This window comes from Leopardus geoffroyi, chromosome E1 (genome assembly GCF_018350155.1).
Source record: "Leopardus geoffroyi isolate Oge1 chromosome E1, O.geoffroyi_Oge1_pat1.0, whole genome shotgun sequence".
Classification (NCBI taxonomy): domain Eukaryota; kingdom Metazoa; phylum Chordata; class Mammalia; order Carnivora; family Felidae; genus Leopardus; species Leopardus geoffroyi.
Genome location: NC_059330.1, coordinates 9,591,337 through 9,615,808, shown reverse-complemented (window position 1 = coordinate 9,615,808; position 24,472 = coordinate 9,591,337). Strand labels below are relative to the sequence as shown.

The following is a 24,472-nucleotide window of genomic DNA, read 5'->3' as shown; positions in this document are numbered from 1 at the left end:
AGCCAAACTGATGCCGTCCCCCATACAATGTGAATGATATACGTGTTTGTTCTATGTATATATATATATATACATACGTATATATACACACATATATATATATATACACATACATATCAGTTTGTTAAAGGCTGATGTCTTTCATGTTTGTGGAACGTGCTAGGAAACGTGAACTCTTAAGCATATATCCACAGTTTACCAGACTCCAAATCAATGTTAAATCCGTGTGGCTGTTTTTTAAAAAAATGGCTGTTTTTTCTCTTGTGTGTAGACCATCGTGCTGATGAGTGACCTGGCTACCACCCTGGATGCACAGGGCCGCTTTGATGAGGCCTGTGTTTATGTGCAAAAGGCATCAGATCTGGCGAGGCAGATAGAACATCCTGAGCTACACATGCTGCTCAGTAATCTCGCTGCAATTCTGATGCACAGAGGTAGGGGGCAGTGGAAGCCCGCCGGGCCTGCTTGAGGGAAGGGGTCACTGGATTTCTGCAGCTGTGAGACGGTTGTAGGGAGGGCGAGGGGCAGTCAGGAAGCTCCGGGATTCAAAGGCTGGCTGAATGTACTAAAAAGGATGTGTGTTTGGTTGAAGTACCATTGGGTTCAGTTCACGTAACTTGTGTCGTCCTGCACTAGCCCGTCGAACACATGGAGCTAAAGAAAATTTCCATCAGCCGCATGCTCGGCTGATGGAGTCAGGGCCCCAGGGCACCGGAGGGCCCCCGGCCCTCGCTGCCCTGGCGCTCTACAGCTAGGCTGGCTCTCACAGCCTCTCCAGCCTCTCCGAGCGAGCCAGCGTGTCACAGGGGCTGAAAGGAGGCAGGGCCAGCCTGTCACTTAATGAGCACACAGCAAGTTAGACCTGAACTGTCGCTAGTGCTTGCTCTCAGAATCTTTCAGAATCACTTTGAAAACCGACATTTCTCTTTATTCTCCCTTCTCTCTGGGTTATTTTAGAACGATATGCACAAGCAAAAGAGATCTACCAGGAAGCACTGAAGCAAGCAGAGCTGAAAAGAGATGAGGTTTCTATACAGCACATCAGGGAAGAGCTGGCTGAGCTGTCAAGAAAAAGTAGACCTTTCACTTAATTTTATGAAGTGCTAAATCCCTTTTTGTTGTAGGGAATTTTAAGTAACAGTGGTTATTCTAGTCTCAGTGGCACCCAAATCAATGGCTTAAACCCTTTCTCCTTGATATTCACGTCTCGTCAGTTAGCTGTGGTGAAGGACAAGTTGTACGCACTGCCGCTTTTGTTCTTTAAAGGAAAGACGACTTTCACCCCTGGCTGATGTTGACCTCTAAGGACAGATGTCAAGTGATGCTTTCCGTCGTAACGTATGGTGTGGTGCTGTCGTGCTGGTCTAAGTGTACCTGTAGATGGAGATGGGCCAGTTGGCCTTCGGGGTGGGTGTGGTGATTCAGCCAGGCATCTCTATCCTACGATTTTGATCCATTGATTTGCTATACCTTCTTTTTTATTTTATCAATATCTGGAAGAACAGAACTGTCTCATGGCAAAGGGGGATTATGGTGAGTTATTTTTCTTATCTATTTCATGAAGCTCAGTGTGGGACCTAATGCATAATGGAGCAAAAGCATTGTCGTGGTTTGTGCCAGCGCCCAGCATGAAGTTTTAAAGTAGGAAGTAGGCCCTTGAAAATACACTCGTTTAATTATAAATCAAAGTAAACTGTATGTCTTCATATCTGGTTCTATAGGACTATGAAAGAGGGGGAAAAAGGAAGGATATGAACACTTGTCAGTGCTGTTTGAGGACTCCGCTTCCTTTGCAGCCTAGGTCCCTGAACAGAGTCCTCTGCACGTGCCCAGGCTGCACCCCCAAACCTTCTGTCTCAGGGTCGGGCCTTAACAAGTGTAATATGTAAAATCTCCCCAGTAGTTCTCGTATGTTCTGCTTATACAGTGGAAGGATCACTGACCTGGATCTTAGTCCTGGCTTCTCGAGTTTGGGTCTCATCTGTAAGTAGGAAACGAATGAGATTGTCTCGTAGCCATGGGAGAATGTATTTTGTCCGATGACCCTAAATGAATAGACTACTACTGTGTTCAAAGAGCCTTATCGCACTGCCTCATAGCGTATCAAGTATATACATACAAGATAGGTAGATGGAGGTTTTTACCTCAGAAGTGTTGCAAAGAGCCCCTGGCCTAGGGCAAAGGCAATTTTTGTAGGTGCCATGAAGGAGCACTGTTATTGTTGGTAAGCCTTTGGGGGGTGGGGGGTGTGAGTGGGAATGGTAAACAGATATTTTTGTTTCTGTGTACATACTATTGGAAGAATCCTTTCATAATAAACTAGAGACTCTACAACAACATTGTATGTATTCCGTAATCTTTGAGTTTCTCATAAAAAATAACTTACTAAATAAGAAAAAATACTAGAAATCCTGAGGTCCAGATCCTCCAGGATTAGACTAAGACGCAAATTTTCTATTTTGCAGATGTAAATTTCTTCCTGCTTTCTAAGCTCATCTCTTACCACCCAGCTAGCTCCTTTAATTGAGTCTAATGAGAAACTACAATGTAAATCAGATTGAATTTCAGTGCGACCCAGTCTTAATTTATTGGTTGGTGATTTTTGAAAAATTACGGTCAACTAGTGGACTACTCACCTACGTGGAGAATGTTTTTGCTTTTTCACAATTGCAGGGGTTACTGAAAGTAAGGATTGTGACTCCAGGTTTTATTTAAGAATTTTTGAATCTCCACAGTGATTCCGCTCACGGTCCCGTCCCGGTGCTGGAAAAACTATAGGTGTTTTCAGAGAGACAGTCTCTTCCTGTGGGTGTCTCCATGAGAGTTCATTTGCACAGCTGTAAAACAAGGTAGCAGGGCAGGAAGGCCAACCCCTTTGCCGACTGGTCTGAGTTCAAAAGTAAATTGTTAAAAAGAGCATAGTTGAAATTTTTGAACTGTCACCAGCGTTTTCAGGGCATAAATATTTAAAAACTGGAACCCGCACACCCCAGTTACTTCCCATGATAAACATGCGCTGGAGATCTGGCTGTCAGAATGCTGCTATGAATAGTATTGGGAAGACTTTAATTTAGATCCTGGGGTGCTAAAAAAAAAAAAAAAAAAATCATGCAGAAGGATGCAGCTTTGGAACACTGAAATCTCAGCCTGCAAAGAGTGTCATGCCTTGGTTTCAGCCGACTTCAAGTCCTCTGTCACTCTCGGGGCTGTCTGCCGTTTCGGTCCTGCCGAGGTGGACGTCCTCCCTCCGAGACGGTTGGCTCCATAGGTAAGCCCGCGAGAGTTCTGTCCTCTCGTTGTTCTCAACTAAGAAACGGTCCTGGACTTTCTCTCCCGTTCTGAACTCCAGGTGGTGGCGGATGGCATAGGAAAACACATACGCACTGCGAGGAGGGGGCGAGGAGGGGGCGAGAGGGGAGCGCCACTCACTCTCGGGTCCTCAAGGAGACCTGCGCCAGTAAGCAGCTAGGCTCTGAGCCGACTACTCTCAAAGACTGTGCTGACTTGGCATAGCTCAAGACCTTCAGGGTCATGGAAAAATAATCACGATCATCTCTTTTGGGTCAGCTGACACAGATTATTAACAAAGCCTCAGACATTACGAGCAGCAGAAAACTGTCAATTAGAACATTTAGTTACGGTTTTTCACGCACGTGAAAATTTTATGTATATCATCAAGTGGTGCCAGCTTTCCAAGTGGAAGGAATCTGATCACTAAACCTGCTCTCAAGTTTACTGTGAGGACTTCAGGTCTAAGACAAGAGTAGAATAGTGACAAGAGTGAAGGCCTTAACCATGTAGGCAAAGGACTGAGCCTGTGTCCTCATTATTAAAATCAGGATCAGACACCAATGCTGAGGGTGATGCGAGGATCTCGTTACAAAGGAGGCAGGCAGTGGTTCCCATACGCCTGCTTTCTGTGGAGGCTTGCATACTTTTGTTAAAAAGTTGAGATCTACTTAGAAGTCCATGAAGTGCTCACGTGTATCATCCCGAGAGACCTCTGCCTCTCCCCTTTCTCCTCTTCAGTGGCATCCTTCCACAACAGTTAGTATCCACGTGCCGCTGAAGATGCTGCAGCACTATGAAGTCGTAAAATAAAATAATCTCACAGTTCAATAAGCAATTATTATAAGGGTGAAACTGACCCCTTCATAATTATTTGCTCCTTGAGATTCGGTGAAAGGTTCACCAGTAAACTCTTGCCCACGAGGAATCACAGGGAGAGTCAGAGTAAGCACTGGCACATGGGGAAAGGGAAGTGAGGCTTCGGGATACAGCACAAGGCAAAGCTAAGAGTCAGATTCTGTACGGATCGTTACCTTCTAACTCAACCAATAATACAGAGCAACCCACTCCTCTGAAACCTGAGACATCAAGAGCCTTGAATCACACATGATCTATGTGGCTATGGACAGGGTAGTCCAATTTATTTCGAAACAAAAGCTCTGTTGGGCTGCATCAAATGCAGGAGAAAAGGATATTTAGGGCCACGGTTAAGTTACCAGTGTGCATAACAGTGAGGTATGCCTCAAATAAGCCTTTTGTTTTTAAACTTTAAAAACTGAACTATAACATACCCATGCAGTAATATTTTTCAGTGCCACTAATTAAAAAAAAAAAAAATTAAAGCCTGCACTGGAAATTGACAGTATGGCAGAATTTTGTTTCTCCTACCTTTGACCCAAAAACGTAATGTACAGATTTTATATAGGGTCTGTGTTAAAAATCTAAACATTTCCACAAGATTTTAAACATCGCTGGAAATCTGAATTTAGAGGAAACAAAATTGGATAAAAGTACAATGCCCGTGACAGCCAACATTATGTAACTGGGCTGTATGAGGTTGTTGAGAAGGCAAGGGTTAAAAAGATAGGTGCGATGTTTTTTTGTTTTAAAATTACCCCCCCCGAGTTGATGCGCTGATTTGAACATAAGTACACCAGATACTACAGCAAGGGGAAACACTGCAAAAAAGGTAATCTATTTACAGAAGAGTGATTTAAAGACATTATGGTTTTCTTTACAAACAGATGTAAGAACAAGAATTGTCACTTTTTAAAAACTCTACATTTCAACCCTCCACTATTATTATAATCCACTGAACTGCCTGTGTCAGAGGCAGTCCCCCCGTCCCTCCCCCGCCCCCCCATTTGACTCTCCAAATAAATTTCCATCATTTCTTCATCATCTGCGGTCCAGGCTCTCTTAAAAAGTCTCTGGGCACAAGTCCTAGCACGAAAGGCTTTTGACCTGCCATTAAAAATGAAACCACCAAGAACGAGAGCTCCCTGTCCCACACCCTGGCCCCACCGAGACCCCTTCTGGGCGCAGTTCAGTCATCACTATCCGACAGCGTCTCGTACTGTGCAGAGAGCAGCGGGGCAGGCTCTCGCTCCCAGATCCTGCTCTGCTGGTGAGGAGCCGCTTGGTTCACGGAGGACGGGGCACACGCGATCGGGGTCGGTGGCGTACTGCTGAGCATCCGCATAGTCAGGGGGTTGTAAGGAAACTGAGTCGAGCCTGACAAAAGAAAAACTGTTTTCACTGTCATGAGCACAGCTGCTGTTCCCTACAGCTTCCACAGGGTGGAGGGAGACACGATTATTCTATTGAAATGGTCTTGTGACACCGGGAGCAGAATGAAACACAGAAGGGCCAGGGTTTCACCATGTAGACTGTAGCCTATGGTAAGGCACCAATCGGTGAGAATCTAGAAGGGACGGAGGACACGAGTAAGTGCAAGCTTAGGGTTGCCAAGTCCAGAAGTGGAAGCTCAGGGCTGAACTTTCAGTGAGTTCTAGAACCAGGTGTTTCCATGGAGAATCCAAGTAAAACTGCGTATTAAGCTCGAAGAGTCTGGTTGCACCAAGAACTCCTGGACTCTTAATGATAAATGCAGCAGTACGTGCTCAGAGGACGAGGGGACAAGGAATTGCAGCAGGTCACAGGGCAGCAGGATGCAGGTCAGCTGCTGGGTCTCTGGGCAGATTTAAAAGGTACAAGATCTGGAAGAGGGTATGTGAACCTAACGACAGCACTGCTACCTCCTGCCACTTTCTAGATTGGTCTCAACTGTCCCCAGAAAGCCTCTTACAGCTTAAGAAACTCTAAAGACAGAAAACATAGCCATTTTATCAAGGGATTTCACAAATTAAATTCCTTCCCTAAGAGAGGAAACAATCACTGGCTTAGAAGTTGTCAAACTAGAGCACAATCACTTCGCATGTGATGTGAGTTTTATGAAGCAAAGGCCTTCAGCCATGCTGACGATATCCGTAGGAAATTTATATGTAAATAAGGGGGAGAGCACATTTCAGGCATTTTCCGCTGACATACACGTATTTAACTCCTAAAAAAGATGGCTCACGATTCTCTGAAACCCTTAAATCTACACCAGGTAATCCCAGTTTTATTTAAACAACAAAAAAGCAAAGCCTGTTCCCTTTCAAGACAACCAGTATTGTGGTTATTAGATTTGAGAAGAAAGCTTACGAGCAAGCAAGCACAAAAAGGAAAACATTCATAAATACCCTAGAACACGGTTTTTCATCAGTTTGTATAAATATAAGTGAGCCTGCAATAGAGATGGCTTTTTACACTATCTCCATTTCTTATTTTGATTTCTTAATATTTCCCTAAGAACCTTCTCTAAGAATGTCTATAGAGAGGCTAAGGGTGAAGCCTGGGAGCGGCCCTTCGCTCTCAGGTGTGGTTCCCGGAAGAACTGAAATCACAGACTTCGTGGCTTTGCAAATAGCAGGTGCTGGCTCCCAGCACAATACAGAAGTGGGGGGAATGGAGATGTTTTCATAGCTCTTCCTTTGTTCATGGTAATCAGACCTTACGTTCTGTAAATTTTTAAGATTCCATGCATTCAGTGTCTGTTTTGGAAAGTGGAATCCTACTGATACAATAATGGAAATTGAGGTTTCCAAAGTTTGATTTCAGAAGTACTAGCCAAGGCTTTGATAAAGAAAAGGACTTTACGACTCCTTTTCTAGCAGCAAGTTCCTCACCTGTTGAGGAGGGCCTGTCTTCCCAGGCCCACCCTGGTGTCTGCCTGTGGTAATCCCCTTCTGAATGTACAGAGGAGACGGAAGAGGGCCTTTCAGTTCCTAAGAAGCCTTGCCCAGGGATGGGAGATTTAGATTTCCTGCTGTTTGACTTGCTGATCAGCTTTGGTTTGCAAACTCCTCCTAAAAGTGAAATAAATTAACTCTTGACATACAGTAATTATGTTCTCAACTTAAAAACCTACCCAAGTGCTGATGGGTTATATGCCGCTGAGAGAAAGCGGGAGGATGGCAGGCGGTGCCAAGAACCCAGATCCTAGGACCCAGTGAAGTTTCAAAGTTAGTACTTAAAAGCCAGAATTTACTTGTAGCAACTAAAGCAAAAGGGGTATGTCCTCATGCCATCAACTTGAAAAACATGTAACCAAGGAAATTAAATTTCTGAGAGGAACATCATTTCTTTCCGGGGCTTGGAGCACAGAAACTAAGGAAATTAAAGCAGGCTGACGAAAATCTTAAATCCTAACTACCTCCTTGCCTGCCAGTTTAAAGAGAAGCAGAGGAATCCGTACACCACCCCAAGGAAATTTTATGCCGAAAAGCGTGGAACAGAAGCCCCTTCGTGGCCATGCTACTGGTCCCCAGCAGAAGCTCAGCAAGTCTTGGCGGCCTGTTGTTCCAGGCTCCGGTATACAGAAGTTCACAGGAGTGGGATGCCCGACAGGGCTCTAGAACAAAGCATGGAAATGATGCCTGAAGAGAACAGAGCCCAGGTGAGCAGCAGACGTGTTCCACTGCCTCGCAGAACCTGAGACCTCACCCTGCCCCGAGTCCCACGGCGCCCAGAAAAAAGTGGGTAGAAGGCAACTTCAACCCCTTCAACTATCTGCACAGAAAAGAAGTGCAAGTCCTTGATGGTCAGGAAGAGAACAGAATGGGACGAGGGGAAAAGATGCTTCTGGAAGAGGAACTTCAAAATACACAAAGCCAGTTTGGGCTCCTTTGGTAAAGAACAGATCATCATCAAAAAGGAGAGGTGAAAAGCTTAGGAAACAAAATATGGCAAGGATCAGAACAGACACAACAAAAAGGGCGTTAGCACAAAAGGAAAATGTGAGCTAGGGTAAAAGCAACAGATGAAGCTGACTGAAATAATTAGATTAAGATGACTAAAATAACTAGAAGGTAACAGATCTGGAGGACAAAGACTAGCTGGCAAAAATGTAATTGTGTTTTTTGAGATGGATAAGCCCAACAAAAGAGGCAAAACAGAACATTTCCAGGAGTGTAGAAATCAACCTGCAGGTGCAAACAGCCTCCCTGTGGTCAGGAAAGTCTGACACAGCACGAACGCCAACATACTAATTAACTTATTCAAATTGAGGCAAAGAGGCTTCGGGCAGATAAAACTGTCACCTGCCAAAAAAGGGGACATCTGGCCACCTTCTTACACAACCATTGATGCCAGGTGGGGGAAAGGTAATAGTGTCTATGGAATGTTTTGAGAAAGGTGCCACACTGTCCTTTCAAGTATCAAGGCAGCAAGAAGACATTCTTGAGCGGGAACGGTCTCAGAGGACAGCAGCCTCTGAGAGAAAAGGGAGTGTGAAAACAGTACCAAAAAGAAAGGTCTCAACAGAAGGGGTACGTGACCAGGATTGCTTGAAGTGGGTGACCGTCACCAATGTTACCACCTTCAAATACACGCACAGGTAAATCGATACAAATCAGGAGGGAAGAGCAGAAAGGGGAAGACTGTGCTCATCCTTCAGAGCAGGAAGTGAATCCACGTTGCCATAAAATACACGTGGGTGTAAATAAATAAGAACCTCTGATCTCTCTGATCTTCTTCACCTTAGTGAGATCTTTTGCTTGAGGATAACAGGAAAAAACCCTAAACTAAACCTGAAATACCGCTGACCTGCCCGTAAATTGTTAAGCATAAGAGATCCTAGTTCTCAAAGATTAAGAAAAAGGGGTTTCAAAGCTTAGAATCACAGTTTTTTGTGTGCTTGCTTTTACCAGGACGTATGAATGACTGGTTCTGATGTCTATCTGGCCTTTTGTGTGTCCATACAGAGATACTTCTAAAATGATGCTTATCAGACAAGAACACTAGCTTTCTGGATGATGTGATCTGAAGGGTTTTTTTTTTTTTTTTCTTCTTCTGTGGCTTAAAATTCTTTTATGCTGAGCCTGTTCTTTTTATTACAAAAGTAAGTCCCTTTTATTCAAAAGCAGAGAGGAACCTGCACTTGTATTACAGTTAAAATATGTCGATCCAGATAAGGACTAGATGCAAAGAAAAAAACCCAACACTCAAAGGTGACTTCTGCATAAAAATCTCCGTCCTTTTAAAATTTCTGTTCATGTTACTAAAATGTCTGAGCAGGTAAAAAAAAAAAAAAAAACAACAACAACAACAACAACAACTAAGTAAAACCGTTAGAGGGGACTCTGGGAACATACAAAATGAAACGTCTTGGTGACGCATTACAACTTAGAAGTAGATTGGCGTTTTCTTGGGAAAGGCAGCAGAAGGGCACAAGAGTGAACACACTTCACCTGAATGAGGTGACGGGTCCCCTTCCTCTCTGCGGGTCTCCCCACTGGGCACAACGGAGGTGCTGGCGCCACCGGGCACCACGCCGACAGGTTGGGACATGACGACTCCGTGCTCCTCGACTTTGTCGTCAAAGCTTCCCATGAGCGCCTTCCTGATGATGTCTTCCAGACCGAGGTTACTGGCAGGATCAGCGAAAGAATGACCTCTAGAGCTAACTGAGCCTGAAAGAGACCAGCACGCCATTTCTGCTTATTTCCGAACAGCAGACAAAGAGACAGAGACCAGCGGACTCCAAACGGCCTTTGGGCCCACGGGACACACAGCCCCGGGCCAGCTGCCCGCAACACCCCGAGAGCCCACACAGGGGCGCCCAAATCCCCCAGTAGTAACTCCAGCAAATTGAGTTTTCCTTTGCTAAATGAATGGGTCCAGCCACTTTTCTTAAAGTTCCTCGGTTTTTTCTCTTTTCAGCTCCCTCGTTTCTACACTGTTCTTTAGTGGTTTTGATTCTCTTTGTTCCGTTACCTCTCCAGCAAGTGTTTAGTGAAGCTCGGCTCCCTTTTTACTGCCGCTGTCTCCTCCCCGACTACATTTATGCACACTGGAGCAGTGCCCCTGCTGGGCAGTCGGTACTCGATGGGTATCGGGTGGACACATTTTGATTCTTACCTGAGGTAGTGACTGCTGGCAGATTAAAGATCTCAGTTCCTGGTTGAGCGGCTGCTGTATTTAAACAAACATTTGAGTTAACTGAGATGGGATGATCATGTACACTGAAGGAGATAAAGTCTCAAACCCTACAGTGAAATTAACCTTTTTATTTCCCATGATCCCAACCTTATTTTTCACCAGTTAAGATAAAGTAGTAATTATTTAAAAAAAAAAATCAAGCAATAAAAAATTGGATGAGGTGGGAAAATCTGAACAGGAGCCATGTGCCCACAGGAGGAAGAGAGCGCTCGCACTGCCGGAGAAACAACAATAGGAAAGGGGTCCAGTTTGCCAGAGAAGAGACGCCTCTGGGATGAGCCCCAGGAATGCCAGCCAGTCTGAGACAGCCTGGCCTCAGACCCCTCCACGAACAGCATGAAAACGTGGGCTTCCCTATGCTTCACCGGGAGCGACTCCCACAGGCACAGGAGCAGCCCGTGATTTGTCATTTGTGCAGTTTGAACAACAACAGGTGGGACAGCCTGGGAACTACCGATAAAGCGCCGAGACAGAGGTAGAAGGAATCTGGGAACGTGAATGGTGTTCTCACCACAACTTCCAACTTGCTGCCGAGAACTCGAAAGAGAAAGAATAGGGAAGCAGGGTGGGGGGTGTGCCCCAGAGCAGAACACGGAGCTCTGGGGGAGTCTGCAGCAGGATGGGCTCTTTCCCGGAGAGGAGGCCGCTCTCTGAAGCTGGGCTGCATGTGCCTGGAAACTAAAAACTTCCTTCATCGGGGCAACTTTAAATTGGCAACAGGAAGGAGGACAAAAATCTCCAGGAAGAACTATATAAAACCATGACCGTCTCCCCACTCATGGGTCAGGAAAACTTGCAGTAAATAAACTGAACCTGAAAAAGTGGAGTGACGAATACACAAAAGTTTCTGGAATAGAATTCATTCATTCGACAAATATTTATTAAGCATTTGGTGGAAACCTCATAAAATCACCTTCTTACTGATCAAAATGGTCAGATAAAGACGATTTCATATTTTTCAACTGGTGAGAACACTACAATCCTCTGTGTATTTTCCCTCTGGAGCTTACAGTTTAGCGTGGTACTTTGTGAGGCCGTCAGAACGGAACCACCCCCGTGCCTCAGTAAAAGTGCCAACTTCCTCAAGTCCCAAGGCCTGTGGCTCACATGCTTAACGAGCACTCCAGGCACAGGGATCAATACTCAAGTGTGAGGACCCCTGGCTTAAAACAGATGGGCACACGTGTGTGAAAGAACGTGATAACCACTCAGAAACGGGCAGGGAAGACCAACAAGGGACAGCTGTTTAGGAGGCAGACTCGACAGGAAGAGGTGCAGAGGGAGGGCTGCCCAGAAAGAAGCTAGTGAAGCCACAGTGGAGGAAGTGTGGCAGGGAAGGAGGGGGTGACGTGCTTCTCCGTGTGCAGAGGTAGAACGTTAATTCCTTTTTAGACACTTAAGAAGCCAAATGCACAAGAAGACAGAGGTCCTCAAAGGTATGCAAGTCAAACTTCATGGGAAAAGCCGAACCCCACTTCGGACACAAATCTGGGAGTTTTCAGCACCTAGCTTACACCCCTGGAGCGGGTGAGAGGATTCAGAGGTTCTAGTGCGTGAGGACGGCACTGGGAAAACAGCATTGAGGGGTCAGGCAGAGCAGGACTGAGCTGCTAAGAAGACATAAAAAATGTCCAGAGTAGAAGAGAAAAAAACAGGAGAACATAGTATCTGAAAGCCAAGAGAAGAGAATATTTCTCGAAGGGGAAAAATGGCTTGTGGAAGATCAAATAAAGGAAGTTTAAAGCATTACGGTTTTTGAAGAACGAAATCACTGATGTCCTCGGTGGGAACGCTGAATTAATTGAGACTCCAAGGTGAAACAAAGTGGTCTCAGTTGCTGATGGCTTTGATGTCTTGGTTCTACTTCCTGGGGAAGACGGAATGTGCCCTGGGGACCCATCAGCCCACTGCTTCCTTAATACAATTCCTTAACTGTCCCTTCCCACAATCGAAAAGAGTTCCTGTGATCAAAAAATTCCCCAAGCAATTTTGTTTGTACTTGCATTAAGACATTCACGCATTTTATCCTCTGTTAAAGTTAGGGACTTGTTTCATTTTACATTTTCAGAGTAGAGACCATCTGTCATTGTAAAAGCGCCCAACACAGCACCCTGCTCAATAATTAATTGTTGAATGAATGAATGAGAGAGCTACTGCCTGAGGACAAAAGAAAATAGAAGACAACACTGTTAAGCGGGCTTCTTCAAGTCACATGTGGCATTTTTCTGTCAACAATTTTTTTCCCACTAAAATGAGGCGAGACCAAGACTAGAGAGGATGAGCGAAAACCCCTCAAAGATGGAACAATTCTAAACTGGCTGTTCTAGAATCGGCAGGTCTCCACGCTCTGATTCTTCTCTGCCTTATGAGAGAATGTGAAGATTAGAGCACCACATTTTTGTTGGTGACATTTGACGCTCTGTAAGTAACAGATGAAACCCATGATGAGACAGAAAAATGTCATAATTTTTTTTAAAGAAGAAAGGATATCTGTAAGCCTGATAGCAATGCTGGCCAATATTCTAAAATATTTATCTTCCAAAGAGAGAGTTCACAACAATAACTGACACTGGGCTCACCCGTTTTTTCTCTCGAATGTTCAACCTTTATTAATCATAAAGTGTCAGATCCAAACACACATCCACCTGGCAGTTTGTAGTTCACAGCCCACAATTTCCTTTCTTTTGACAGGGTCGGGAGACTAGTAGATCGCAGATCACAGAAATAAAGCAGATCGCGGAAAACCCAGATCCGACAAATCTCGCCGCATCACTGGAGGTACTTGAGGAAAAGATGGAGAAGTACGACTTTCAACCCAAAGGGAAGGTCTGGATGCCACAGAGGTTTATCCTACTGAGTATCTACCAGTGACGTGGGTGACGATGCTGTGAGTACAGAACTGTTACAAGCCAGTGAGCGCACCGCCAGAGACGTGGGGTTGGCACGCCAGAGTGGGGCCAGCGCCCCATGACTCACCAGTTAGGCAGTCTGCACGGGTTCTTAAACCTCCCTAGGTTTCCTCATCCGCACAATGGAGACGATTACACTGTGGAGGGTGTAGGGCCGCTGTGAGGATTAAATGCCTTGTACATGCTTCCAAGTGCCCAGAGCTATAACGACATAACTGTCTGCCTGCCATTACTGTTATTCTATTTTCACACGGTGGACTGATCGCATCTACAGATGAATGCTGAAATGACTGAACAGAGATCCAGGAAGACACTGCTGGGGTAGGAAAAGTAACTGAGTGGCCCAGCACGGACTTGGAGCCAGGACTCCAAAAGTACAGCAAAGGAAAGGTACAGACCCAGAGCAGCGCATCAAGATACCCTGATATTTATGCTCGTATTAAGTGCACTATATCCTAACTGCGTGCTCGTTGCCCAACACCCTAATACAATCTACACTCCTGAACAGTGATGCCTCTGGGGCAGAGCACACTACTCAGAACTTACTGAGAGGTTAAGCTAAATAAAGTGGTTTTCTGCGGAGGGACGCTCAGAACCAGCAGCGTGAACAGCTGATGACGCAGGATGTTTACAGAGAGAAGACTTGAAGGACACGCTCTGTCTTCAAATGGCTGCGGAGTGGTCATGCAGACTCGGCCCAAACGGATAAAACTAAGACCGATGGGTAAAAAAAAAACTACATGAAGAGCTAATCTGGCCCCACATTTGTTCAAAGAGAAGACGGACAGCTTCAGAAAGCAGCAAGTTCTTGCTCTCTAGCAGGCAATCTTCATGTACTGGCAGACATTTGAGAAGAAACTTTAAGATCAAATGTGATTGGACAGACGCCTACAAGAGCCTTCAAACTCAAGGATCGCATGAGAGGCAACACCAGAGATACAATTATTATTAATGCAGGTTTTATTTTGGGATTCATGAAAGAAATCCCACTTACCCATATCAGAGTCACCTCCACCAGAGGAGTTCAACTTACGAAAAATCTCCTGCTTCTTTGATTTAACCATGGGTGACGTGTTTTCGAGCTTGGTGAAGAAGGAAGGCAAGTAGCTTATACTCCCTGGCGAGCGGGAATCATTCCTGTGGGGAACACAGTTATGCCTATTATGTCTGTTTCATCATGTGCTAACCTTGGGGGTGTACCCACTTCCCCATTTCGTGTCTGTGGATAACCCTACGTCACATATGGGGACACAAATACTTCAGCACGCTCATAAAGTTAGGACTGCAATGGAGATAATCTAGGATGGAGATTCTTAACGAAGACCGAATAAGCAACAAACGATGTTAACAGGAAAGTGAGAAACAGCTTACCATGATGCCATCTGCTTAACAGCACAGACACTGGTATTATTTATAGCTGCCACATACACCAGGAACTATTCACTATTCTACTAGCAGAACTGCTATGAAGTAGAAGAAATTAAAACTAATGGCACGACTTGCCTATAAAACAGCAAGAGCTCATACCTAAGCAATCAAAACCTGGGGCCTTCAACAGAAGAGCCACAATGTAGAAATAAAACTGCCTCTGTTAAAATCATTTCACACCTCCCACCAGACGAGCTGAGTCTCACGTAAAGGGTTTCGCAATCATTTGCAGCTTCCTATACTAACACATTTTAAAGAACCAAATTTCCTTTAACCACGATGATCTAGCTAGAGCTGGAGACGACAGCAAAGAACAAACGGAAGGCTGCTGATCACCTAATCTGCTCGGGTGGGTTCATTCATCATTCAAACATAAGAATACCTGCCATATGCCAAAGACAGACAGATATGTGATAGAAAATGGGCAGGATTGGCCCCTGTCCTCAAAAAAGTCACAAACTGAAGGGAAAGCGTAAATAAATAATTAAATTGAAAGTCAGCCCATTTCTAAAAACAGATTCTCCTCATTTCGTTGAAAGGTACCAATATCTATTTGCTTGCCCATGAATATAAACCATAAGTAACTTAGAACACATTGTTTAAGAAATGCGCTAGCTGGGGCGCCTGGGTGGCGCAGTCGGTTAAGCGTCCGACTTCAGCCAGGTCACGATCTCGCGGTCTGTGAGTTCGAGCCCCGCGTCGGGCTCTGGGCTGATGGCTCAGAGCCTGAAGCCTGTTTCCGATTCTGTGTCTCCCTCTCTCTCTTCCCCTCCCCCGTTCATGCTCTGTCTCTCTCTGTCCCAAAAATAAACAAACATTGAAAAAAAAAAAATTAAAAAAAAAAAAAAAAAAAGAAATGCGCTAGCAGTTTGGAGTGAGACCTTGGTTTAGAGCTGGACCCTCCCTCTATCTGACCATGGGCACCTCCTAGATTCACCTCCAGGAGCATCACGGGAGTGTGTTCTATACCAAGGAAACAGCGTATGTAGGGACTGAAAGGAATTAAGGGGACCGTAAGCAGCTTGACACGGACACAAGAGTGTGGTGTGAGGGGGGGGAAGCGGCAGGAAACCAGACGAGCAGCATGAACCTGCTCATGAAGGAACTCAGGTGCCGGCCTACTGGCTCAGAGCTTGATTCCATGAGTCTTAGACAAATCACTCTGGTGGAAGTGGACCAGGCAGGAGCCAAACCAAAGGTGTCTAATCCAAACGGAAATGAAACCCAAGTAATTCACAGGGGCTGGGTTGGGGTCAGAAATAGGGAAGAAAAAGTCCGTAAAGCAGTTCAGCAAAGGTGCTCGTTAGGACTTCCCTTCCACGTGGAGTCCACAAGGCCTGGTGCACGATAAACACTCAAGCAGGGCTTCAATCGACAGCTGACCAGCTGACCACGTGGACAGAAAAGGATTTTTTTAAAAAGATCTAGAAAGGCTTGATTTCAAGAACAGTGAACACTTTTTTCCTGTAACCTATTTAAATGTAACTTTTTCACTAAAATCCACTGGTATTAGATCACCAGGGAAAGAGACTTCGTGGTCCTTGGAGAGTCCTATCCTGACACGTAACCCGGAGGGGAGAAAAGGCACAGGACACACGCACGCTCTGACACGGGAGCCGCCAGCCGGGACACGCTCCTGCTCCTCACCTCTGCTCTGCAGGCTCCGCCCCTCTCTGAGACAGGAGCAGTACACTGTCCTGTTTCTCATGCACGACTGGAACCTGGGGTGGGGAGATGGGCTCGTAGGACTCAGAAGAGACGTGACTCCTCTCTGGGGATTTTCCAGGCCTGGTATTGTAACATATAAAATATTAGATTGTGCTCCTGGGGCCCGCCTACAAATCACCCTAGACGGTTTGAAACCGGTTCACTCATTACGTCATTCAGGAGAAAGGAATAAAAGTTGCCAGCTTCTATCAGAAAAAAAGTTGCCTCAGATCTTCACTATATACCGGGTTATCAAAAAGTCTGTTGGCGCTGCTTTATCCGTGCGCGTGCACTGGTGGCACATGACAACCCGGGACAGGCAGCGGCCGATGCTCCGAGGGAGGTCAAGGTCATCGTGCGCTTCGGTATCACACCCACTATCCTGCCCTTGTTACTCTGGTGAGCCCTCCAGGCTTTGACCTCTCTCTCTCAGTCAGTCAACACTGAACAGGTCTTTCCCCGTGAAGTTAAAAGAGAAAGGACCAGAGAACTAAACTGAACCCTGAGCACCCCATCAGGTGAGTCAAGACAGGCTCTAGCTGCCCCCTGCTAGGGCTGCGCGATTCTCTGCGGTTTCATGTTCTTCCTCCGGATACCACATCGGTAAAGATCACGTGATATAAACATACTGTTTAGACCAAAACAAGGCTTTGGCTTAGTGACTGTACATATTAAGAGCTACCTGTGACCTTTAAGTGTAATTAGTATATACGTACACGACCTGAACTTTCCTTTCCCAATCAACCCCATCCAAACAGGTGGCCATTTTTTACCATTTTTCTTTTGGTTCCTTGGTGGTTACCTCTAAATCATCTTACACTTTTCTTGATTTATCAAACTTGAAACTATCTATCACCTCCCTTCCATCAAAGATGAAGAACCTGACTTTTGAATATACATTAAAAAGATACAGTACCAACTGCTCGGGCAGTGAACATTTTAAGAACAGGCAAGAAAAACCCTCATTTGTACTTCCCAAGGAGTGAGAGTGAATAAACTTTAGGTGTACAAAATTAATCCCCTATCTTGTAGATCTATTCAAATTGCTTTACTCTTCAGAAATGTACATACAATTTGAAATAAAAACCATACTGGGGCGGCTGGGTGGCTCAGTCCGTTAAGCTTCTGACTCTTGATTTCGGCTCAGGTCCTGATCTCCCAGTTTATGAGACTGAGCAACGCATCAGGCTCTGCTGACAGCTTGGAGCCTGCTTGGGATTCTCTCTCTGCCCCTCCCACAATTGCACGCCTCTCTCTCTCTCTCTCTCTCTCTCTAATATAAATAAACTTGAAAGAAAAACAAAACATACCTTCCCCTGGATTTGTCCACAAGATTTTCTGGGGAGACCCTTGGACCCGGTCTTTGATGGTGGACAGACTGAGACTGGGATTCTGGGCTGTAACGATTTGATGTTTTAGTCCTCACAGGTGTGGACACCAAAGCAGATGGTGAATTTTGGAATGTAGAAGTGGGAGGCTGCTGGGGAGGCTGTGAGGAAACTTGATTTCTAGCAAAATCTTGTGTGATGATTTGCTGTGAATGAGGAGAGAAGGAATTGGTTAAACCCACGGAGTACTTGCCCAAAAATGCAGCATTCAAAAACCTGGACATCTCTTTTGTGACTCTCTGTGAAATGTGCCTCCCGCACGATCAAAAACAGAAAAATTAACAGAAGAACTTACACAGATATGATCAGCGAGTGTGATCAGTCGGTGGGTCCTGGGCACTTGCCCCACCCCGTCGGCCTGTGAAGAGGGGGGCAGCTGCTGCTGTGGAGACAGGGATTCCTGCTGGGGTCGGTAGTGATGTAATGGTCCTTCGTATGGTCTGCTGGCTTCACCTAGGGGAGGGCAGACAGGTAGATGTCCTACTCAGGGAACACCCCTGCCTGTCACTCACTATCAGATTAAACATAACTCAGGGACACATGGGAGGGACACATGGTGCTATCGCTAAACAGAATTCACGATCTTAATTTTGGAGGAAAAAATGCTTATCAGGACTAGTATAAACCGTGAGAGCATGAGTGGACAAAATATCAGCTACTTTCTGTAGCGTTAAATATGAACAAAAGAGAACTTGATAAAAGCTTCAAGATAATTTTCCACTGGTGCAGTCTTAAAGGGTTCTACAGCCATAAAGACTACTCTAAAACAAAACCAACAAAACCAGTTATTCCTGCACACGGTCTGGGCAGATGATCGGAAGCAAATGACACCTGCAGATGTGCAAACAGGTAAACCGGTGGCTAAAAAGTACCTACTTTCTGCTTGGTTTGCCTTCACCACCTCCGGCTGATAGGCCTGTAGCTTCTCCTGGGGCGGCGCCGGCGAGCTGGCAGGGCTGATCACCTCAATAGCATCGCCAGGCGCTTCATACCGATGAGAAGATACTTTAAGAGAAGGAAAGAATCTTACTTTAAAACTAATCCGACGAGAAGTTTCAGAAGTCCAAATTCTTCACACCTATTGGCATATTTTTGGTTTTTATTCTCAGAAACGTTCAGTGGCACCCAGGTTAGTGATAACAACCAACAAGCTCAATGCATTGGTTTCAAAGGTCCGCAAGTGCTCCCTCAGTGTCCCTGGTCTCTGTGGGACACAGGGTTCCTGAAACCGTGTGGCCTCTGAGACCTTCGGGCGGGGAGGCAGAGGATAGATGTGTGACGTTCTCCTGGGAGCAGAAGAACCCCAGGAAGGACCCTTCTCAGAGGGGAGATCCCAAAGGTTCACTGCTTCCGAGAATTACAGTTCTGTGGGACAACGAGCTCTTAGAAGAACTTTCAGGCTACACAGTGGCTTCGTTACCAGGATGCTTTTAAAGCTACAGATTAAGTAACATTATATAATGATTTTCTCAAATCACTGGAGTACTGCTGACAAAAAGTATTACTCCAAATAACTTCTTGGCACTGTTACACGTGAAAACACACAGAAATGGCAGGGAATGTCTGAAAAGCAGCAAATGCACTCTCCTGGCAGAAAGGACGCCCACGTCAGAGAAGGCCCCCTCTGGGTAGCCGTTCCCAGAAAAACAGGGTCAGTGCGGTGAGGGTCCAGGCAGCCGTTCCCAGTCTTGCCACGGCCTCAGAAGGACGGGAGAGGCACGTGTAACCTTCTGTTGCAGAACCTTCTGACTTTAGAGTGCTCTTTGCATCTACGGGCTGTAGCAAAGAATCCGAGAACACTGTCAGAGGCCCAAAGGGTCTATGACTGCCGGGATCAGCCAGTGTGATCAGTCAGCGGGGTCCTGGACATAGGAGTAGAAGTTCGGAATGAACTCTTACCAAGCTCCCACCTATGATCCTCCAGGACTCAACTGAACGGCCCTTTCGTCCTCCCCCTTCACCAGGCCACGCAGGTTGTGACTGGCTAGGTTCTAGTACACTCGGGAGAACGGGAACCTGACAACCGGGATGGAAATGAGCTTTCGGGAACTAAAATAAATCACTATATTCGAAGTCATTTATGCTACTTTGCAACTTCTGGAGCCCCTGGCATTCATCACTGTTTAAACACCCGGCATCCTGAATCTGCTCACGCGTCCAATATACAGTCGACAGACTAATGCTACACTGTGCACACACCCCTCTGGAAGCCGCCAGGTGAAGACGAAGGCACAGTGCTTCACCTGCGGGGGGAAGGGCGCTCTGAAGAGAAAAACCGAAAACCATACAGGGTACCTGTAAATAGCCTGTCGGCTTCATGCCAGCCATTTACCCAGGGATAACCCAGTCAGAAAAGAAGACAGCTTTTCTATCTTCAGACCTTCTGAAGGCCAGACTCCTCGAGCAAGGTCTGCTCTGTCATGTGCCACCTGAAAAGAGGGGCTATCCAGCGACTAGCGAACCATGTGCCACCGCTTTAAGTAAGCCACAGGCTGGATCCCGGTCCTAGAACCACAGATCTTCCCCAGGGAGCAAGTTTCTGCACGTGTAATACCAATTTTGCAGATCTTCATAATCCCAGGCTAACAAGTTTCCTGTCTATACAACAGACTATCCAGCTGCCCCCTTCTCCCCAAAAACCTCAGCCGTGGGGCAGATTTTTACCCAAATTATAATTAGGCACGGGGTAAAAAGAATTACACGTCGCATGCTGGTGCACACGAAATCTCCAACTCTGTTCAGTTTCGTTAATGGAAACAGCAGAGACAGGACTGCGTGTGGTTAAGTTACGGCAAGCATTAGCTGACAGTCGCTTAAATACCTGCTGCTTCCTTCAGGAATTCCATACAGAATTTAGGCAGCTGTTAACAATAAATTCAAAGTAACTTTTCCAGCATCTCACTGTAGATTTGTGAACCCTTACGGACTTAGAGGGTAGATGTCAAAACGACGAACCAGATTTGATCAAAATCCAACCGGCAGGGAGGGGGTGGGGGATGGGGGAAATCGGTGACAAGGATCAAGAGCACACTAATCGTGAGGCACACGGAGTAACCGTACAGGAGCGTTGCATCGCTACATCGCACGCCTGAAGCTAACAGAACGCTGCATGTTTACACCGGAATTAAAAGTTAAAAGAAACACATGAGAACAATTTTAGAAAACGAGCACAGAATATGAGGCTATGCGTAAAGGAGGAATAAAAATGACCAATAAATATGTGAAAAAAGCTGTTTGTAAATCCGACTTGTAAGACAGATGTGATGCAAATACCAATTACCGGTAAGACGGTGGTGTCGCTTTTTAAAACTTTGTATCTCAGCAAAAGGATACAGGAGGCTGTGGGGTATCGACTTGAATACCGAACCACATCCTAGAAGACGCCCCTGAAGGGCCCCCCCTGAAGGGGCCTTCGTAGCACAGAGCTTGACGACACATCTGTCATCTTTCAGATGCCTGAAAAGGTTAGTGAGCTCTGTCCTACTTCCCAGCTTTACCTTTCCAAAGGCACGGGGTTCTCATGGAAAACACCTGGACAGGCATACTTCAGAAGCTGAAGTTGAAATAAACATGACAGACAGCAGGACAGACATTTTGCACCTGTAAACCCACCAAACCCTTTCATGACAATTAGGAGCAAGGTCAGGATTTTCCTTATACCGTATAGCTCTGCTTTACCTAGAGAAGAAAGGAATTCTTTACTCAGATACCACATTGCAAAACCCAGATGAAGATACATACAGCTACTAGAAGAGTCTGAACTTTGAGAGCCACGTTCCCTCGCATCCTTGTCCGAGGCAATTTGCCGGGTGATGATCACGTCTATGAAGTTAGCTGCGGTAATGGTAGTCTTCCCTCGGGTCCTTAGCTCTTCCTCATATCTGGATTTTGGAGGAGGCCCTTTATCTTTCCCAGCCTCTGAATAAACTACCGAAGAGTGAGGCTGGGGCTTGCCACTTGGAAAGGCGGCCGAGGTGTACAGACACTGAACAGATCTCTTCTCCGCCTCCAGGCTTTTCTGCTCTAGCTGCTGCTGTTCACTAACTGCGGCTGACCTGCTTCTCAAAGTTTCTTCTAACCTGGAAGCTTCATGCTTACTCTCTTTCGTTTTGGAAACCTCCATCTGGGGGGCAGAGGCTGCGGCGTCCACGAGGGCGGCCAGGGCGTCCGCAGCGGTGCTGTAGCGGGAGGCCGGCAGGCCCTGGCTTATCGACGGGCCCCCGGCGGGCAGCGGCCTGCGAACAGAAGCAAACCACACACAGCTCCGTGAAGGGCGGGCTCTACCGGGGGCGCGCTGGGGAGGCGGCGGGGTCCACCGCACACCAAGACGTGTCGGGCGGCCACCGATCTAAAAGTGCGCGGTACGCGAGAGACCGTCTGTTTGTCCTTGGTCCGAACGTGTCCGGGAGACTCACATGATTCGCAGCTGAGCGCTTGGATCCAAAGGTGTGATTACACTGGTTCCGTTGGTTCCCTGGAAAACGCTGGGTCTCTGCTGCAACATGGGCTCCTGAGCTCTCACTGAAGGGGACGGGGAGCGGACATACCCGTGGCTGCCAGGTCGGCCCGGCTGTTCGGAGCCTGTGAAGGCCAAAAAAATAAAATAAAACAAAGAAGAGGGAAGGGAAGACAAGCCCCGAGGAAGAACCTACAGACGGCCACATTTAGGGACCGTTCCTTTCTTAGTTATTCCTGACAAGAGAAGACGTTAAGAAACTTGATGGCCCGCCTTTCGGCCTTGCTCATGTTCCACACGAGTTTCTCAATAAAGATGTAATAAAACCACGCTCGTAGCTCGAGAGAAAAACATCCACTCTCATTTACTGGCGCTTTCATTTCTGTGATTCCTGACAGAAACAAAAATGACACCAACAGTGAAGTACAGTTGATCCTTGAACAACAGGGATTTGAACTGCACCGGGCCACCTATCTGTGGATTTTTTTTTCTTTTTTTAAATACAGTACAGTACCGTAACTGTGTTTTCTCTTATCATTTTCTCATCAATTTCTGTTCTCTAGCTCACTTTATTGTAAGGACATATATATGAGACATGCATACAAAATATGGGTGGGTAATCAACTATTTATGTTAGCGGTAAGGTTTCCAGGCAATAAATAGTAGGCGACTGGCAGTTTTGGGGGAGTCAAAGTTACACTTGGATTTTCCCCCGCTGCATGGGGGGTCAGCGCCCCTCACCTGAGTACAGGGTCAGCTGTGCTAATACAAATCGGGGGCACCTGGGTGGCTCAGTTCAGCATCTGACACTTGATTTCGGCTCAGGTCATGAGCTCGCGGTTTGTGAGATCGAGCCCCTAGTCGGATTCTGAGGTGACAGCCATTAAATTAAGCCTCCCTGGGATTCTCTCTCTCTGCCCCTCCAGCATCGGTGCGCGCGTGCGCTCTCGCTCTCTCGCTCTCAAAACAAATAAACGTTAACAAAAATCAGGTAAGCTCATCTCTCAGAGTTTTCCTCAAACTCCGGTGTGTTTACCGTTTCCAAACTCCCATTCGGCGCCGCCGTCTAAACATCGTGACGAGGACGGCACACGTGATGAGAGCTGCCGCCACCCCAGGGTCCGAGGCGGCCTCACTCAGCCACAGCTCTCCCCGCTCCGCTCCCCGGGGACACTTTCTCTCTGTGGACACGTGATCACTCACACCGCCCGCCCCCAAATCAGCTCCCCTAACCACCTCCTCCAGCAGCTGAGCTGTTTTTGTTCCCTTGACCTCAGCTCTCCCCGAACAAAGCCACAACTTGGACTCTGTGCTGCACGACTCGCTGGGAAGAGCTCGGACTCCCTCGCTCTTCACTCCCTTCTGCGCCTCCTCCGCCTCCTCCGTTCTCCGCCCTCAGAGGCGCCGGCAGTTTTACCGTGTGTCCCTGTCCCCACAGCAGGTACCGCCCGGCCGCACCTCTTCAGCAATTTTCTCCCTTCCAACCATACATCAGCTTCCACCAGCACTTCTATATTCCTAGGAGAGGGGCTGCTATTTAAATTTCTGTATCTCGGCCAAGACTGTTCCTATTTACGCGGCCACCTGATGACGCGTGAGAGTCAGCATTTCTTTAGTCACACCGACACAGAATACTCACAAACCGTTCAAGTGTCTGGTGGGAGAAATGGTGTCTATCGTCTCGAGTCTGCGTGTTATCCGTTAGTGGGATCACGAGCATTTTCAAAATCTAGTTCCTACCGCAGTGACGCTTTAATTAAATGCGTTTCACGTTTGTATGTGGCCCGTGTAGGATCGGTACTCGGGTGCTACCTCGCTATGCGTTACAGCACTTCCTGTGGTCAGACGCAGTGATTCCCGCCTATCTGCGGACAGCAGACCGCAGCTACAGGTCTTTAGGCTTTGCAAGCGTGGAACTATTCAAGATAAATCCTCAGGAATGACGTCACGGAGTCGAGTACGAGGACCAGCTTTGGACCCCCGCTCTATACTGCCGCCACTTCGATTTTAAGGGTCTGTTCCCCACGACCAAGAGTGTGCCCTCCGGTTCCACACCGCCCTCTCTGACCAGCCCCGCGTCGGGAACATCCCTCCCCGTAACCTCCAAGGACGGACCGACTCCTCTCCCCGCACGCTTGCCGCCTGGAGAGCTCGGCCGAGCCAGAGTCTCAACACTTACGGGGGACTCCCGGGTCACCAAGTCCAAGCCGTCCGTTGTCCTAAGTGCCAGATCTGTCTACCCGGCAACACGG

General features: G+C 46.7%; 2 protein-coding genes across 31 annotated transcripts in view; one reads left to right on the top strand and one right to left on the bottom strand.

The window, feature by feature from the left end:
- The window catches only part of TTC19 (tetratricopeptide repeat domain 19), a 45,817-nt gene extending 28,255 nt beyond the window's left edge, over nt 1-17,562 (top strand). For 2 of the 5 annotated variants that reach the window (XM_045487494.1, XM_045487495.1), the window contains 2 exons: nt 272-434; nt 958-2,339. In XM_045487494.1, the coding sequence (XP_045343450.1) occupies nt 272-434; nt 958-1,091 (297 nt within the window). In that variant the 3' untranslated portion in view covers nt 1,092-2,339. Of the gene's footprint in view, nt 1-271; nt 435-957; nt 2,340-3,176; nt 3,269-13,023; nt 14,796-17,523 lie in introns of those variants that run through there. The other 3 variants (XM_045487498.1, XM_045487497.1, XM_045487496.1) reach the window with 3 other exon arrangements.
- NCOR1 (nuclear receptor corepressor 1) overlaps nt 4,402-24,472 on the bottom strand; it is a 162,475-nt gene continuing 142,404 nt past the window's right edge. For 14 of the 26 annotated variants that reach the window (XM_045487468.1, XM_045487469.1, XM_045487476.1 and 11 more), the window contains 11 exons: nt 22,180-22,345; nt 21,506-21,999; nt 18,641-18,769; nt 18,060-18,217; nt 17,687-17,910; nt 16,317-16,457; nt 14,236-14,378; nt 10,252-10,305; nt 9,582-9,803; nt 7,020-7,199; nt 4,402-5,523 (listed from right to left, as the gene is read on the bottom strand). In XM_045487468.1, coding sequence (XP_045343424.1) covers nt 5,336-5,523; nt 7,020-7,199; nt 9,582-9,803; nt 10,252-10,305; nt 14,236-14,378; nt 16,317-16,457; nt 17,687-17,910; nt 18,060-18,217; nt 18,641-18,769; nt 21,506-21,999; nt 22,180-22,345 — 2,099 coding nt within the window. In that variant the 3' untranslated portion in view covers nt 4,402-5,335. The remainder of the gene's footprint in view (nt 5,524-7,019; nt 7,200-9,581; nt 9,804-10,251; nt 10,306-14,235; nt 14,379-16,316; nt 16,458-17,686; nt 17,911-18,059; nt 18,218-18,640; nt 18,770-21,505; nt 22,000-22,179; nt 22,346-24,472) is intronic. The other 12 variants (XM_045487487.1, XM_045487490.1, XM_045487489.1 and 9 more) reach the window with 5 other exon arrangements.